Raw genomic sequence first — 16,563 nt, 5'->3', positions numbered from 1 at the left:
TGTTTTAGTTATTTTGTTATTTATTATTAAAAAAGGTGACATGGCTGCTAGATTTTGAATAACTCGCTTTTTTGGCAGTCTTGATTTGGCCTCTTTCCATTTGTTTATTACTGTTTGCTCGTGTTGTCAGCTGTGCACCATCTTACGTTAGTGTTAACACTTTTAGTATGGTAAACACAAGTATTGTTAGCATTGTAAACATAAGTAATAAGTAATCAAATACATTGTTTGCAAGAATCTCAAAACACAATACACAATGATGCCAAATAGCTTTAAAATGCAACTGAAACAGTAACCCGGAAATTTAGGCAGTCCCGAGCTTGCAGCGTTCCCTAGTGTAGAAAACACCATCCATATGTTTGAAGACTCGAGTGAGAATTTGATCGGCGAATTTTTCTTTTTTAAATATATTTCACCAATCGGTTTTTCGCTCGCATCTTAGTGTATGCGAAACTTTCGTCTGAAGTATGAATGGCCCTTACATGGGCTTGGGTTGGGATTGCAAAAGACATACATATAGACATATCCCTACATTGGAATAGAAATGTATCCTTATGCCAAAGATGCTCATGCGTTCGAAGTTCGTATAAGTGGTAATTAGCATTTAAATTTTTTTTAAATCACCAATTTTCTTTTACTTAATAATATTAACATAAAAGTATTTTTATGTTAACATTTAAATTTTATCTCTAAATATTATTCATTACAAAACTGGATGGAACATAAAATATTTTATTATAAAAAATAGCGTAATTGACGTGAACTTTCTCAGATTTTTTTTCTCTCATTATCATGGGGAACAACATTGATGCATATTAATTTTTGGTTAAGGCCAAAGATCTTCAATGTACGTAATTTAGTCTTTAATAAATCATACAATTGGCGATTTTCTTTGATTGCAATATTTTTTTAAAGACAAGAGAAAGTAGATTTCTCTTATGAACTTGACCCCACAGTTCCTATCTTCCAATTCTACTTCTAAGTTGGCCTAAAGCTTTTTTTATAGCTATCTCCCCCTGGAGGTAAACTTTCAATCAACTTCTCAGCAATACTTTCTTTCAAATATAACCTGTGATAGATGCAAAAATTTATCATAATTACATAATTTTTGAATTTTTATATATTTTTGGAAATTGTTCCCAAAAATCTTACCGATTTCTGATACCTCCAATAAAAACTGGAAGTTGAATTTTAGGATAACGTGACAGCATAGTTCTTGACAAAACATTCTCACCAAATACAGAATCTTCTTTCTCAGAACTTGCAAATTGTATGAGTTTCTGTTCTAAAAGACGCCAACAATTGATAAATGTTTCCGATTTATCAAATTCAGCCTCGCATGTTGCTTCATCAACTTCTCTAGCATTAAGATTGCCTTTGATTTTCTTTTCAGTGTCTATCAATAAGCTCGCTTTTTGTTCAATGAGTTTAAGTTTAAATAACTTGTCATCACTGTTTAAATTTGACAATTTCTTCATCAAAATCATTGCGAGCTTTCGAGAATAATCTTATTGTGTTCAAGCTTTCTTTAACTCGTCAATATTTTCAGAAGCCATATTTTGACTAAAGAACAAATTTTCACTCACGAATAAATCGTTTTAAAAACTCTATAGACTTACTCGATCTCAGATTTAACAACCCTTCCTGTCGCGGACGCCAGATGTTCCAAAATTAGCTAGACATCGAATCAGAATATCAAGAGTTAATCAAAAAACTTAATGACAAATAGGCGAACAGACGATACACACTTAAAAAATGTAGTCTTGTGAAAATAACTAAATAAAATGGCATATTAACACAAATGATGCTTCTCATATAAATTATAATTGTAATTTACTCATTTACCACATTAAAATTTGAAAAAAATACTTGAATTTAGTAGTATAATAACCTACTCTCAACATTGAAGCTTAGCAAAAGGAACTAAAGTGAGTAAACTAAAGTAAGATTGTTTATGCGAACCAAGAAAAAAAAGGTTACAATTACTGACCTCAACTTATATTCTTAATTTTAGAATTGCCTTTCTTTTTTTTTCTTTTGTTTTTGTACTATATACATATCATAAATATTTGATGACAAATTTAACTAAAACGCATTATGTACAAATTGTAGGAGAGTATGTCTATTCTTATGCAATGGGATTTTAGCGACGGTCTAAGGCCGATGAGGATGTTTCGAAGACAACGCACACATGTCACTTCCCATTTTACCTGGGAGGACGCATCCACACACCATCCATCCATCCACAGATAGTAATATTGTCCTGAATCAGAGCACGATCAATCTCCAATCTATTACCCTCAGAGGTACTGATTTGTTAAGGGAACTTGGACGACTTTGTTACTCAGATAGATTTAGCATGCACCAGTCACCATTTTGTACACGGGGAGTCATCAGCCGGCAGAGATTGGACTTGTGACAACTCGGACATGCGTCCAACACCCTACTAGCCCGGTTCCTGCTTATAAATTGTAAATATATATTAATACGTCGTAATAGTATTTATTAAATGTCTTAATTCATCAATCTACTTATTTCACTTCAATCCTTCGTCAAATTTTTGACTACGCGAGACATTATAGAAGACATTTTTTATAGTTGTTTCGGTGACGTCTCCTAAGATTCACTGTGTGTTTTATCCACATTACATCTACCGTAGTAATCTATAAGGTGTCTGCTCTTAAGCTTTGTATGCTATCCATAATCAAACTACAGGAAAGCGTCTAGTAGATGTCGATATTTGATCCACAACGCCTAATGGATTATGTGGACGTCTACTGGATGAATTGCGCTGTATGAAATATGTCACAAAATTCATTATATGATTGCTCAAAGCTTCGACGCACTGAGATTTTCATGAAACCCCCCAAAAAATTTAATGAGCTTTAGATCTGACGAATAGAATAAACATCGAAAGGCCATTCTATCGTCCCGGAAGCATAGATCATTCAAATATTGGCGGGCAAAATGAGAGAAATGCGTTATAGCCCCAACACTTATAACGACAGCGTTTAGTCCAGGTTTCGTGCCCACATTTTTCAGTCAACACAGTTCATATCGTATTTCGGCACGTCCAGGATTCTTTTTTTTTATACCGGAAACGGCACCCAAACTACGTTTTCGGTTGCCTCATCTTCGCCAGCTTTTCCTCGCAATTTGTTAGAGCCCTCTTGGAAATTCGGGCTGCTTTTGATATCGTTCTTTATCGTTTATTATCGTGTTTCTGAAGTGCATTTTAATATTTGAAAAAATGCATAAATTTTTTTCTTCTTTTTCTGAACAGGCCATGACTGTTTGCCCGCGTATTTATATCGGTTTGGGTTTTGTGATTCTCCTTTTTGTCCTTTGTGGGGACAGCATCAAATTTTTGATGCTACTCTTCTTGACTCGCGTTCTGCATTTGTGTTTTTAAATTGCAATGTGCAGAGATATTGGAAGGCCAGAAAACTAATGGCGTCATAGCCAATCAATTTTTTATTTCAATTTATTCATTGTATTGCTTTCTGCTGTTTTGTTTATTCATTATACATACATACATACATACATACATACATACATACATACATACATACATACATACATACATACATACATACATACATACATNAAGCTGCAAGAATGTAGTTACGTGTGGCAGTATGGGGCGGAAAAAAAAAAACTTACAGCCTTTGATACCCTGAGCCATTGCGGCTCATAAAATTTTCCTCCGCCTCGACGGAAAATTTTATGAGCCCCGATGGCTCAGATGATAGAGCGTTTGCTTTCCAATGAGGTGAACCGGGTTCGATCCCGGCAATGGCTGGTCGATACGAATTCCGCATTCGGTTTGCACCGACCACAGTGCTAATATGAAATATACTAAGTGGTGGACGGATCTTGGGTTAGAGTCAACTTGCCGTCATGCTAACCGTGGAGGGTTCTCGTGGTTTTCCATTCCATGTAACGCAAATGCAGGTTAGTTCTATCCAAAAGTCCTCCAAGATGGCAAATTTCTCCCAATGCCTGATCACGGCGTTTCCTTGTTGTCTGGTTTGGGTTCAAAATTACAAAGCTACGGAGTTGAACATTAGTACTCGTAAGCCCCCCCCCCCAAAAAAAAAAAAATTAATGAGCCACAGATCTGACGAATAGAATAGATATATGGAAAGGCCATTCTATCGCCCCAGAAACATAGATCATTCAGATATTAGCTGGCAAAATGGGAGAAATGCGTTATAGCCCCCAAAACTTATAGCGTCAGAGTTTAGACCAGGTTTCGTGCCCACATTTTTCAGTCAACACTGTTCATATCGTATTTCGGCATGTTCAGGATCTTTTGGTATACCGGAAGCGACACCCAAACTACGTTTTCGGTTGCCTCATCTTCGCCAGCTTTTCCTCGCAATTTGTTAGAGCCCTCTTGGAAATTCAGACTGCTTTTGATACTTGATGTAAGATTCTTGCTTATTATCGTGTTTCTGACGTGCATTTTAATATTTGAACAATTGCATAAAATTGTTATTTTTTTTCTGAACAGGCCATGACTCTTTTACCGCGTATTTGTATCGGTTTGGCCTTTGTGACTCTTCTTTTCGTCCTTTGTGTGGACAGCATCATATTTTTGATGCTACTCATCTTGACTCATGTTCTGCACTTGTGTTTTTAAATTGTAATGTTCAGAGATATTGGAAGGCCAGAAAACTAATGGAGTCATAGCCAATCTTCTGGGCATACATACATACATACATACATACATACATACATACATACATACATACATACATACATACATACATACATACATACAGACAGACAGACAGACAGACGTACGTACGTACGTACGTACATTCATTCATTCATTCATTCATTCATTCATTCATTCATACATACATACATACATACATACATACATACATACATACATACATACATACATACATACATACATACATACATACATACATACATACATACATACATACATACATACACATATATGTATATATATACATGTATATATATATTGTTGAACGTTTTTACTTCATATTCCATGTCAATTTAGCTTTTGCAAAAACAAGGAATATTAAAAAAAATACTTTTGTTGGATTACATGGTTTGATGACAAGTTTTCCTTATTTATTTGCACTTCTTATCGTTTCAAATTTTTTTGATTTATTTCTTATTGTGATTTAATTTGATTTACTTTAACTTCTGTTTTTATTTAATTTCCATCTATCTACCTCCTTCAACACTTTTTTTCTTACCTTCCAATTAAAATTCAGCTTTCTAGCTAGTCAGAAAGTCGTTATCATGAAATGTTGTATTTACAACGCAATATTTTGAATAATTAAAAGTTTGTTAAAAAATGCTAAAAGTTAAAAATAATTACCATTTTAATCTTAATCCTTCAATTTTTACTATTAAGCGAAATCGAAAATGTAATAATAGTGCAGCATTGAAATATTAATTTCATGCTAATGACGACGCAATATTTCTTTATTTCCCTTCTGATTTTCCTTTTATGTAGGTGTTTTTCTGTGTGAAATGGTGTGAAATTTTATTGAGTAATTTATTTTACAACCTTACTGTGTTGTTGGCAACATTGTGTTGTAAACAAAACAGCAAAATGCAGATTTAAACAGAAAGGTAAGTAATGATGTTTTCAAATTATTTTTAAAGTCGAAATGCTTTATTTTCGTTTCTTGTCCTAGGACAATTACCAAATCTATGGCCCGAGTTACGTTTAATTAATTGTGCTAATATGCATTACTAGCATTGTGGTAATAGTTATTCGATGCTGTGGTAATAGGTAGATGATGTGGTAATTTTTGCGCCCCCCAAAGAATTATTTACGTCTTTGCTCATTCTATAACCCCGGTAGCAGAATTTACGCAGTCAATCTACTGCACTGTCTTCAGAAGCTCAAATTTGTCTGCCACCTCAACGCAGCAAGAGTGAGATCATTATTGTCAAAATTAAGCTCAGTCTACCAAGTATTTAGAATAATTTACAAACATTAAATATAATAAAGGTATTCATAAAAACTTTATGTTGTTTAAATATAATGTGAATTTTATATAATCATACTTTAACTTTGACCAAAAAGAAAAGAAACAGATGATCGTATTTAGCTCAATAATGAAATTAGAAATGTCATACGATAGTATTAAAATAAAATCTGCAAATTAACATAATTGTAATTTATGGTGTTCTGTTCTGTGCTTATTTATAGTTACTTCCAACGAAATTCTTCAAACTTAATCATAAGTAGCTTGCAGACAAATAAAGCTATAACCTGAAAAATAAACTTTTTTTTCGGTATAAAAACGGTAAAACTATTTCTTATTTTTTATAAATTGGGACAGAAAAATATTATAATCATTCGTTTTATCTTAAATTTTTACTTATTCTCTATTTTTTCCTGCAAGCGATTTCCTCTACATTTGTTATTAAAAAAAATAATAATTCTGAATGTGATGTAAAATTGTAGAATATAATCTGCAGCCAGTCTGTATTGTTCGATAATATTTTTTAAGTTATGTGGATTCATTTGGCGAATATTTCGTTTTGCTCTTTTCGTCGATATATCTTCAAAATTGAATGTTTTGCAATAAGTTAATAAATTATTTTAATATTTTTAATATATATATATATATATACTTAAAACTGTGTAAACTGTTTAGATTTTAGTAGTAGAGGGCCGATTATCCGAACTGCTCGGGACCGAACGTGGTTCGAATAATGAAATGTTCGGATAGTTGGAAAGTTGTTTAAAATCTAGTTTAAATGATTATTATTTATGCACTAACTTCCCTTCACACTTTTTTCAAACTTAGGACTGGTAGTAATATCTAAAGTAGCTTAGTGTTTAAAATTTTTTTTTTCAATTTTAAAATATTTTTTATTTTTTTATTTCCTTTTGAATATTTTTAAATCACATTTCAGCTTTTTATAATTTTTTGTCAATTACTGATTTTACCAAATTTTTCTTTATTTTCCATTGCAAAAGAAATCCAGCAAAGACTTTTGTTTCAAAGAAGATGCTCTATTTTGTGCAGCGACATCCCTTATTCTTTTTAAATAAATCAACTGAACTGGATCAACATCATTTTGACGTTCTAGTCAATTCATTGCAATATCTAATGAATTGCATGCTTCTATATGAGAAGGTCCACTATCTTGAACTTGATCACCTACTTCTACCTCTTCGTATGTGGAGTTCCGATTTTCTTTCAAAATTTCAGCTACAATTTCATTATCATTTCAAATTTGAAATCTGGGTCGTTTTCAGTGTCTCGACACCAGTCTTCTATTTCTTCTGTTGTATAACCTAACATCTTTTCCGGAAGATCTACTGGTTCAGAAACTTCAATTCCGCTTGTTTTTCTGTTAAGAATTTTATTCCAAAATTTTCTAAGAGTCGATGTTTTTACTAAATTCCAGGCATCCACTATCATCATGCATCATCAAAAAGGTTGTAAATTAAATATGGTCTTCATATGCAGTGGATATTATTTATTCTTCTAAATGTAGAAAAAATGTCGATGAGTTAAAGAATATTCTAAACTTTAAAAAAAAAAAAAAGGGAATTTGGAAATAGTTCGGATAATTGAACCCTCGGATAATAAGGGTTCGGATAATCGGCGCTCTACTGTATTCTATTTCAGAATGCTTTCCGATTAGCTTTAGAGCAAACGAAATATTTCATTAATATAATTATTGACTGAACGTTTTATTTTTAAATTTTAAACGAAGGAGTTATAAGCTGAAAATAATATTACAATGGCGGAGGTGGATCTAATTGATCCCATGCTTATAAGTAATGTCATGGACTGAAAAATGATTCAAAGTTAAGTTAGTGGTAAAATTTCAACAATAAATATTTAGTAAAAAGGGCATATGTATTTTTCCTAATATCGACACAAAAACTTGAGTATACAAATAATTAAGAAAACAAACGCATCTTTTAAGAAAAACTTCAGTCAAGAACTGATACTGCTTTCAGTTTCGCTGCTCATCTTTTTGATAATCAAGACACAATACAACTTATGAAGAACATGTTGTTTACTCATAAACTTTTTACATTTTCTTGCGCAGATCTATTTAATTTTACTGAACGTTTCGCGCCCTCTGAGTCGTTTTAAACAACAAATAAAGGTAACGAAACTTACTAATTAGACAACTACCCTTACTTTAGTACACCAAGGGTTAATATAATTATACATTCGTTACATTTATCAGAGGTATATATAATAGAAGGTCTTAAATGCGCTATTTTTTGATAATCGAAAATTCAATCCTTCAAGAAAAAAAATATGCCTCCTCCGAGAAAGTAACTTTTGTAATTGATTCCGTAACTTCAATGTTAGTTAACACGATAGTTAACACAATTAAAAATTTGGAGTATTAATAGTATATTATTTTTTAATACGTTAAAGTTCGATTCTTATAAAAAATTACGCAGAGTGATATATTTTTTTTAACTCACTGTGCTCACAAGTTACAACTTTAATGTTTATCTTTTCTATATAGATATGGAACACAACTTTTCCTTCTATTAAATGGTTCAATCGACATTATCATAAAAGACATGACCCACATGGATCATAATGAAAGTGCGTCTACCCAAAGCTCAGAAGAGCCGGAAGAATCTCAAGCAACAACAGGGAGTTCCAAAAATATTTTTCAAAGAGCAATAGATAGAATATCAATGGTATCCCAACGAAGCAGTCAACATGGAAGTTCGAGTGCTCAAATAGACAGTGATCTGAGTGCTGAGCCTGAAGTCGACAGTAGCATAACGGGAGAGTCTGAAATTGAAGTTGATAAAGAACAAAAAGAAATACGCAGTCATATAAGTGAGCAAATCAGCAAGTCGAAAGCTGTTTCGGATTCAAAGAGTGATCCAGTAAGTGAAAGAAAAGGACTTGAAGACCTTGAACGATTAGGGTTTAGGAAAACGAAATCAGAGGCCAAAGAGAAGGAATCAGAAGAAACACCCCCAATCACTTCCAAAGAAGTGTTCGAACAAACATTCAAGAAGTTCCCTCAAGCCATGGTGAGTGGAAAGAAGATTTCGACCTCTTACATTCTTCCAAAGAAGGATAAAACTAAAATTTACGAGGATGTAAGGAGTGAAGATGAAGGACCCATCGTCTTAAAACAGGTCTTCGACGAAAAAGAAGATAAAGATCCTTCGGAAAAAAAATACTTTAAGAAGGAACCATTTTCAGAATCACTGAAAAGTATACTAAGGAAAAGGCCAAGCGATTCTGTTGAGAAAATTTCTGAATCTGACCAAGATACTTCATTAGCATCCGTGAGTCAGTCAGCGGTGCCCAGTTCGAAACTGGAAAAAAAATTAACTGACAAAAGTCTTCTGAAACGTTCCGTTACGTTTCTCAACCAATTACCAGACAAAACTCCAACAAAAGAGGAAATCGATACCTATGTCTACAAAAGGCATTCAGCTTTATTACCTCAATTATCAAGCGAAGGAAAAGTAATTCATGGTACTCACCAAGTAACAGAAGATCAATTAGCCATTGGTGAAAAGGGATTCATTGCCCAACTTTTGCTGGACGTCATGAAAGAACATATGGATGAAATTCCCCAAAAAGTACCTGTGCATAAGGCAGACTTAGAAGAAAGAAGGAGAATTATAGAAGAAACAGATAAGGAATTAAAAGCTTATTTTTACAGACCCAAAAAGTCGGTAAATCTTACTTTAGCCAAATCTCTAATGCTAAAATCAAGATCCACAGTCAAGAATTTAAAATCCATATCTGAAGATCAAACAACAGGTAAGTTATATGATAACGCATTTTGTTATGAAAGATCTTTTTAGATACACAGGGTAGTTCAGAACAGCGATTACAAATTTTGACGGGAGGTACGGTACATCATGATAATTGAGAATTACTTAGCAACACATTATCAGATGCTGCTAGGGGTGCTTCCCTATTACGAACTGACTGTTCATGCGCATTTGAACAGCTGAATTTATTAATTAAGTTATCTTAATTTTGTGCCAAGTTTATGTTTCCTAATAATTGTAATTGCAAATTGCATTTAAGTAAAGTCGGAAATAACTATTTTATCGTAATTTGCCAACCGAAATGGCGAGCTTCGCAAGTGAATCGCTAAATCAATGAATAACAGAATTTAACACAATTTAAGCCGGAAATTTTTTAATGCAATTTTTGGCTATAATCCATAGAGAGTCGTAATGGCTCAGGGGATAGAGTGTTTGCTTTCCAATGAGGTGAGCCGGGTTCGAATCGCAGCGATGGCTGGTTGATACAAATTCCGCATCCTACTTGCACCGACCACAGTGCTGACGTAAAATATAATCAGTGGAAAACGGATAATGGGTTAGAGTCCCCTTGCCATCAGGCTGACCATGGGAGGTTTTCGTCGTTTTCCTCTTCATGTAACGCAAATGCAGGTTAGTGCCTTTAAAAAAGTCAGCCACGAAGGCAAAATTTCTCCCATTACTTGATCCAGGAGTTCCCTTGTCTTCTTGATTGTGTTCAAAATTACGAGGCTACGGAGTTGAACATTAGTAGCCGTTAACCCAAAAAAATTGGGTCTGCTGTTCAACGATGGTTACAAAATAAAATAAAATATAATCATTAGAAAATATAATATTAGTTAGGTAAATGAAAATTACCGTTTTAAACGCTCATGAACAGTAAGTTCATAATCGGAAGGCTCCCCTAGCATACAATGACATTTACAGCCATGAGTTGCGATTCTCAATCATTATGATGTGCTCTAGATCCCCTTCAAGTTTGGAATCACTTTACTGAATCCCCTTGTATATGGAATTTGCCTTATACAGGTTAATTCAATACAGTGGTAAATTCATATATGAAAAACGAACAGAAAAAATGGAGTATGAGAATTAGGCACATTAGGTGTCGTTCATCAAGAGCCCTATGAGAAAAATAACAGTTTACAAGCTTTGGCCGATTATATTACTGACATCGGAAAGAGAAAAGGAGCGATTAAAAAAAAACCCCAAAACCATTTTTTCTAGTCAGTGAAACAGGAATGCACTTGTCCTTTGCTAAGCACTATTTTTAAACTTCATCCTCAATTAAACGTGTTTTAGAATATTTCAATACCTCCTTTGCTCTTACTGACCATTGTGATATGTCAGATCTTAAAAACTCTTTTTTCTTTCTTACTTAAATATCAATTTGTAGGCACCAACGTGCATAGTTTCTTGAGTCTGAAATGTCACACATTTTAAGGGTGGTCATTACGGAGCACCACCAACATATTAGTTTTTTATTTTATTTCTTAGGGTGTCAATATCATTCTCAAATACAAATAAATGTATTTTTCACTGATATTTTGATAAGCAAAGGGTTAAAAGTAAAGGTTTTAGCATTCGCGATCGCAGCGCTCGAAGCCATCTGGGTAGAAAACCTCCTCTTTTCAGTTGTATAGGAATGTACTACGATATTTTCCAATTGTTTAATATTTTTTGTATTTAATTCTCACAAATATTTTTTTTAAAATTTTCACGATGTTTTCTTGTAGAACTACGTTTAGTGTAGTTTTCTGTTTCATATAGTTTCCTAACGTAAAAGTTTTTTTTTATCCATTTGAAAATCAGGAGAGAAACTGATGATCTTCCTCTCCCATGCCTCTCCGCACGCTAATGGTGAAAGCATACGAAGTGTTGCCATAAGTAAAGAGTTCTGCTCTACCTTTAACCCATTTCGATCGAATATCTGATTCTTCCTGAAAGGAGTATGGAGTGTATTAATTGATTCCAAAAATAAATAACAGCATTACATAGCGGACAGCTTACATGTAGCTTTGGTTATACATCGATAAATCAAACAAGTGATAAAAAAGTGAGCACTTGTAGCTAATAAGATTAGAGAAAAACAGCAATATCTTAAAAATCTTGTGCTGCCTCAAAGGAAATTAGATTATCTATAATAACATTATAACAACATTAAAGAAGATTAATAATTTTGATTGAGGCATCATTAAGGAGATACTTCAGATATGCAATGCCTCAGAAATGCATTTTCTTGGAAAACACAATTCTGAACTTGCAACTCGAGGAGAAATAAAATGATTAGGCCTAATCATGCAGTTTATATAATGCTTAATCAGATACCTGTAAGCGACGCCACAATTTACCTACCATGACGTCACTCGTAGGTATCCAATAGAAGTTGAAAGATTCGTGCATGGCGCATGTTATACGATTCTGCTTTGGACCCTGCGATTCCTTTAGATGGGAAAATTATTTTATCACATTATTTCACAAACTGAAAGTTTAAAAGTAATTTTCCTCTCTAAAAATATATGTCTTCATTGAAAAATTTTGGAAAAAGGGAAAAAAAAATCTTTTCCCTTTCTTTTGTTTCCCAAGTAGCACGATTCACAAAAACGATATCGTAAAAACTTAGCTTTGAACATTGAACAATATCATAGCGAAACAATGTACTTGAAGTATACGAAGATAGCTCCTTCGAGAAACTAATATTTTATTGAACATAATTTATTTACATTTATATACAAGTTGGTTTGAATTACAAAAACATCATCACGGCAGGTGATGGGAGAAAATACTGACAGGCTGTCAAGTGCGTGCTGATATTTATCTGGGTATTTATACAATTCTAAGAATATGACGTCAGAACTCTTATTTCAGTTCACTTCAAAAATAAGTAAAAACACAATTAATTAAAGACAAACAGATAACAATATGAAATAAACTTGATTTTATGATGAGCGGCGAACCCATCACCACATACTATATAAAAATGTACCCCTTTTATAACGTATATTCAATATCGCGAAACAATATTGTTCGATATTGTAAAAATGTTGGGGAACGTCGATCGATATCTCTCAGCATTTACAAATGCTACTAAATGTATATTTTAAATTTATTTTTTGGAATTATAATAATTTGACGTCATTTTTTGTTTTTTAAATGATTAATTTTGATTTAAGAACACAATAAAGTTAAAAATGAAAAGTTTTACAAACAGACTTTTAATGTGAAATCGACGGGAATCGTACAATATCGTACACACAATGTCGATTTTCGCCAATATTGACAATGTTGGTCGATGTAGACTAAAGCTGTTACAATATCCCTGTGCTACTTGGGTTTCTCAGTTGCTAAAAAAACAAACAAACTAATACGGCATTTTTATACATACATAATTATAAGTTATAGATTAAAATACACAATTATACATAATTATAAGTTATAGATTAAAATAAGTTATATATAAAAATACTTCTTATGGTTTATTTTTAGGAGTGCGAAAAAAGTCGGATCATCTCGCTTTAGCCAAATCTTCGATGCTAAAATCAAAAGCTACAGTCATGAATTTAAAATCCAAGACAGCCGTTCCTATAACAGGTAAGTTGTTAGCTAAAGAGCAAAACTTTTTTCATTTTTTCTTCTTCTCCATTTTAGAAACTATTTTTTTTTCTATTTCTCGTTTAATTATTGCATATGTACTCCGATGGGTAAAAACGTTCAAACTCATCAGAGTCTAGTGGTACTTTTTTCAAAAAATAAAAACGGTAACAAAAGTTTTTATTTCAGGGAAACTATGGAAACAAGTTCTTTTCTATGACATAATATACAATTTTTTTTTTGCCGTGTGCCTATTTTAGACAGTGGGGGTGCGATTGTTCCTGTTTTTCAGTGGCGCCATCTATGGGCAGGAATTCGAAGGAATTCGACTTCTGCCACGCCATTCACACAACCACAACCCGTTTATAGGGCGGGTCACATTCACACACAAAGAAGAAAGGGCATAGAACACACAGAGAGAGAAAGAAACATCCATGCCTTGCCTGGTATTCGAACCCAGGACTTTTCTGATGCAATGACAGTTCCCTGTCCCCTACACAAACCGGTCAGCATAATATACAAATAATATACGTAAATAGTAGAACCCCGAATCTATCATTTCTCAAGGAACTGATGTCATTACGAACGATAGATACGGGAAAACGACGAAAGCGGGTCAAATTAAAATAATAAACAATGACTAAATGCATAAAAAATAATAAAGAAGTAATGGATTTGGAAGTAAATGATTTAATAATCAGTTTAAAAAATAATTAATAACAATTAACAGAAGTGTTTCATTCGTGGGATTTATTTCAGAGAAACTATGGAAACAAGATCTTTTCTATAACATAATATACAAATAATATAAATATGTAGTAGAACCCCGAATAAATCATTTCTCAAGGAACTGATGTCATTACGAACGATAGATACGGAAAAACGATGAAAGCGGGTCAAATTAAAATAATGAACAACGACTAAATGCATAAAAAATAATAAAGAAGTAATGTATTTGAAAATAAATAATTTAAAAATCAGTTTAAAAAATAATTAATAACAATTAATTACATAAATTATAAATTATGTAATTTATCAAAATAATAATAATAAGTTATGTACTTAATGCAAAAATTTTGACGATGCAAAAGAAGGAGGAATACAATATATTTACTTGTAAATTTTGGTTTGCACATGATCCTTTCTTCCTAGCGCAAGAAATTATTTTTTGACGTTTGTAACAGATTCCTGTAAATTTCCTATAAGTTCCTATGAATATAGAAAGTATCTCATTATCTCAAAGTCTTCGAGACCTAGTTACCTAACTCCATCGTCTCCATCTTTATCACGTTGCTGTACTTCTTCAGTTTCTGCTATCATTTCTTTGAACCAACAACATCGCAAGTTTCAACGTTTTCATCAACTGATGCTAGAACATCAAATGTGATGTTTGAGGCGTTTTCCCCTCGCTGTGAAAAAAAATCCAAATTTTCTTCATCATCATTATAATCATGACTTACTGTTTTTCTTCTGAAAGCGAACTAGCTTCAATATTTTTCGAAAATGTCAATAGAATCTTTGAACGATAAAGGCTAGTTTGCGATCTAACCGGATATGACATAATGAGAACAGCTTTTGTGACGGGACAGTTAAAATAAGACGATACATACGAGAAGATGAAAGATTCGGGAACGTTAGATTGCGATACGACTGTATTTACATTTGAAACTGAAGTCAAAGTACAGTACTTTTTTAAAGTTAAAGTGGGAGGTAACAGAAATAAATCAAAGCTTAACCCCGTCCCGCTCCCGTCAGAGGGCATTCGGAGAACAGTGTAGACTCTAAGTGCGCGCACGTGACCTCTCAGCAAAAGAAAAAGAGGATTCAAAAAGGTAGGCTTGGTGGCGAATAGAAATAAACATCAAACTGATATTAAAAAATATATAATCCATATTTTTCATATATTATTAAATGCGTTAGTTTAACATTTAATCCATAGATGGCAGCACAAATGCTAGTGTTTATGGAAGTAGTGTTGTAATAAATATAATCTCTTTTCCAGGGCTCGAAAAACCACCCGTCCGCCCGTCCTCGGCGGTTGAAAATTCCCCGAGGACAACGAATTTCTCGAATCCGACGTCCGCGCGGACGGCCATTTTCCCGTTAATGTTGGTGATACATTTTCAATTTTTGTTATCTTACAAGAGTCTAGCGCCTCACTTCAGAAATGACCCTCTAATCTAGGAATACAGCAACATACTGCGCATGGTGGAATGGATGTTTTCTCTGTATCCCGTACTGCAGCGGTTGAAAGGGACAAAAAAAAAAAAACTTACAAAAAAAAANATTGTGCAATTTATATAAATGTTTGTAATAAATAAGAGAAAATTATATTTTTATATATTTAGAAGCTACGAGTTAGTTTCAAAGGAGGACGGGTACATTGTTGGACAAGCCGTCCTCGGGGACGGGTAAAATTTTTGAGTTTTTTCGACCCCTGCTCTTTTCTGTAAATAAAATATTAGCTCAGTTTCAGCCTTCACCTAGGTATGTTGTTTCATTTCCTGTGACCTGCATGTTTGATTATTGGGTTAATTGTTCATATAGAGACTACTTTTCATGACTGAGCATAATGGTTTAAACTCAGGCAGAATATATGTCATCATTATTATTTATTTTTACTAGATATGCCCACAGTGCCTGGTCCTAAGCTGAGTCCAGCACCAGATGCAAAGATGACTGCTCCCAGCATGATGAATCTAACTACAGAGTGGCGTCCTGGAAGTCTAATCGAATTACCAGGTGAATCAGTTACTGCCCTTCATCAGAGAAGGGAGTCATGGGTGGGCCCTTATATAATTGGTACTGATTACTGGACAAGAATTGAAGCAACAGCTGAAGAACCAGAAAAGGCGAGTAAGATAAGTTTTATATTACGATAGCTGTTGATGCATTGTTGACTAGGTTGGTATCACTTAAAAAAATAATATGCTTAAAATCATCAAATTTGGCAATTTTATAGTTTTGTGTGAGCCTAAATGTAATTATTTCTTTCTATGTTACGCGTATCTTGACATTGCTAAAATTGGGTGCTTGCAATCCGTAAAGAAGTGAAGTGATTATGCCTAACCATGTGATTTTAATCAGATTTAATTGGATAAGTTTTGATTTAAAGATTTGATTAGGCCTGTAAGCAACGTCACGCTTAAATACTGAATCTGATTGACTTCAGAATAGAA

The 16,563-nt window shown here is 33.3% G+C and overlaps 1 protein-coding gene across 2 annotated transcripts in view; it reads left to right on the top strand.

The window, feature by feature from the left end:
- The window catches only part of LOC122270427 (uncharacterized), a 43,024-nt gene that overhangs the window by 21,182 nt on the left and 5,279 nt on the right, over positions 1 to 16,563 (top strand). Inside the window, exons 1-4 of one of the 2 annotated variants that reach the window (XM_043047731.2) lie at positions 5,507 to 5,625; positions 8,512 to 9,782; positions 13,280 to 13,384; positions 16,010 to 16,236. In XM_043047731.2, coding sequence (XP_042903665.2) covers positions 8,570 to 9,782; positions 13,280 to 13,384; positions 16,010 to 16,236 — 1,545 coding nt within the window. In that variant the 5' untranslated portion in view covers positions 5,507 to 5,625; positions 8,512 to 8,569. Of the gene's footprint in view, positions 1 to 5,506; positions 5,626 to 8,511; positions 9,783 to 13,279; positions 13,385 to 16,009; positions 16,237 to 16,563 lie in introns of those variants that run through there. The other variant, XM_071179552.1, reaches the window with a different exon arrangement.

Source organism: Parasteatoda tepidariorum, chromosome 4 (assembly GCF_043381705.1).
Source record: "Parasteatoda tepidariorum isolate YZ-2023 chromosome 4, CAS_Ptep_4.0, whole genome shotgun sequence".
Classification (NCBI taxonomy): domain Eukaryota; kingdom Metazoa; phylum Arthropoda; class Arachnida; order Araneae; family Theridiidae; genus Parasteatoda; species Parasteatoda tepidariorum.
Note: the sequence above shows the minus strand (reverse complement) of the source record. Positions and strands in the feature narration are given on the sequence as shown.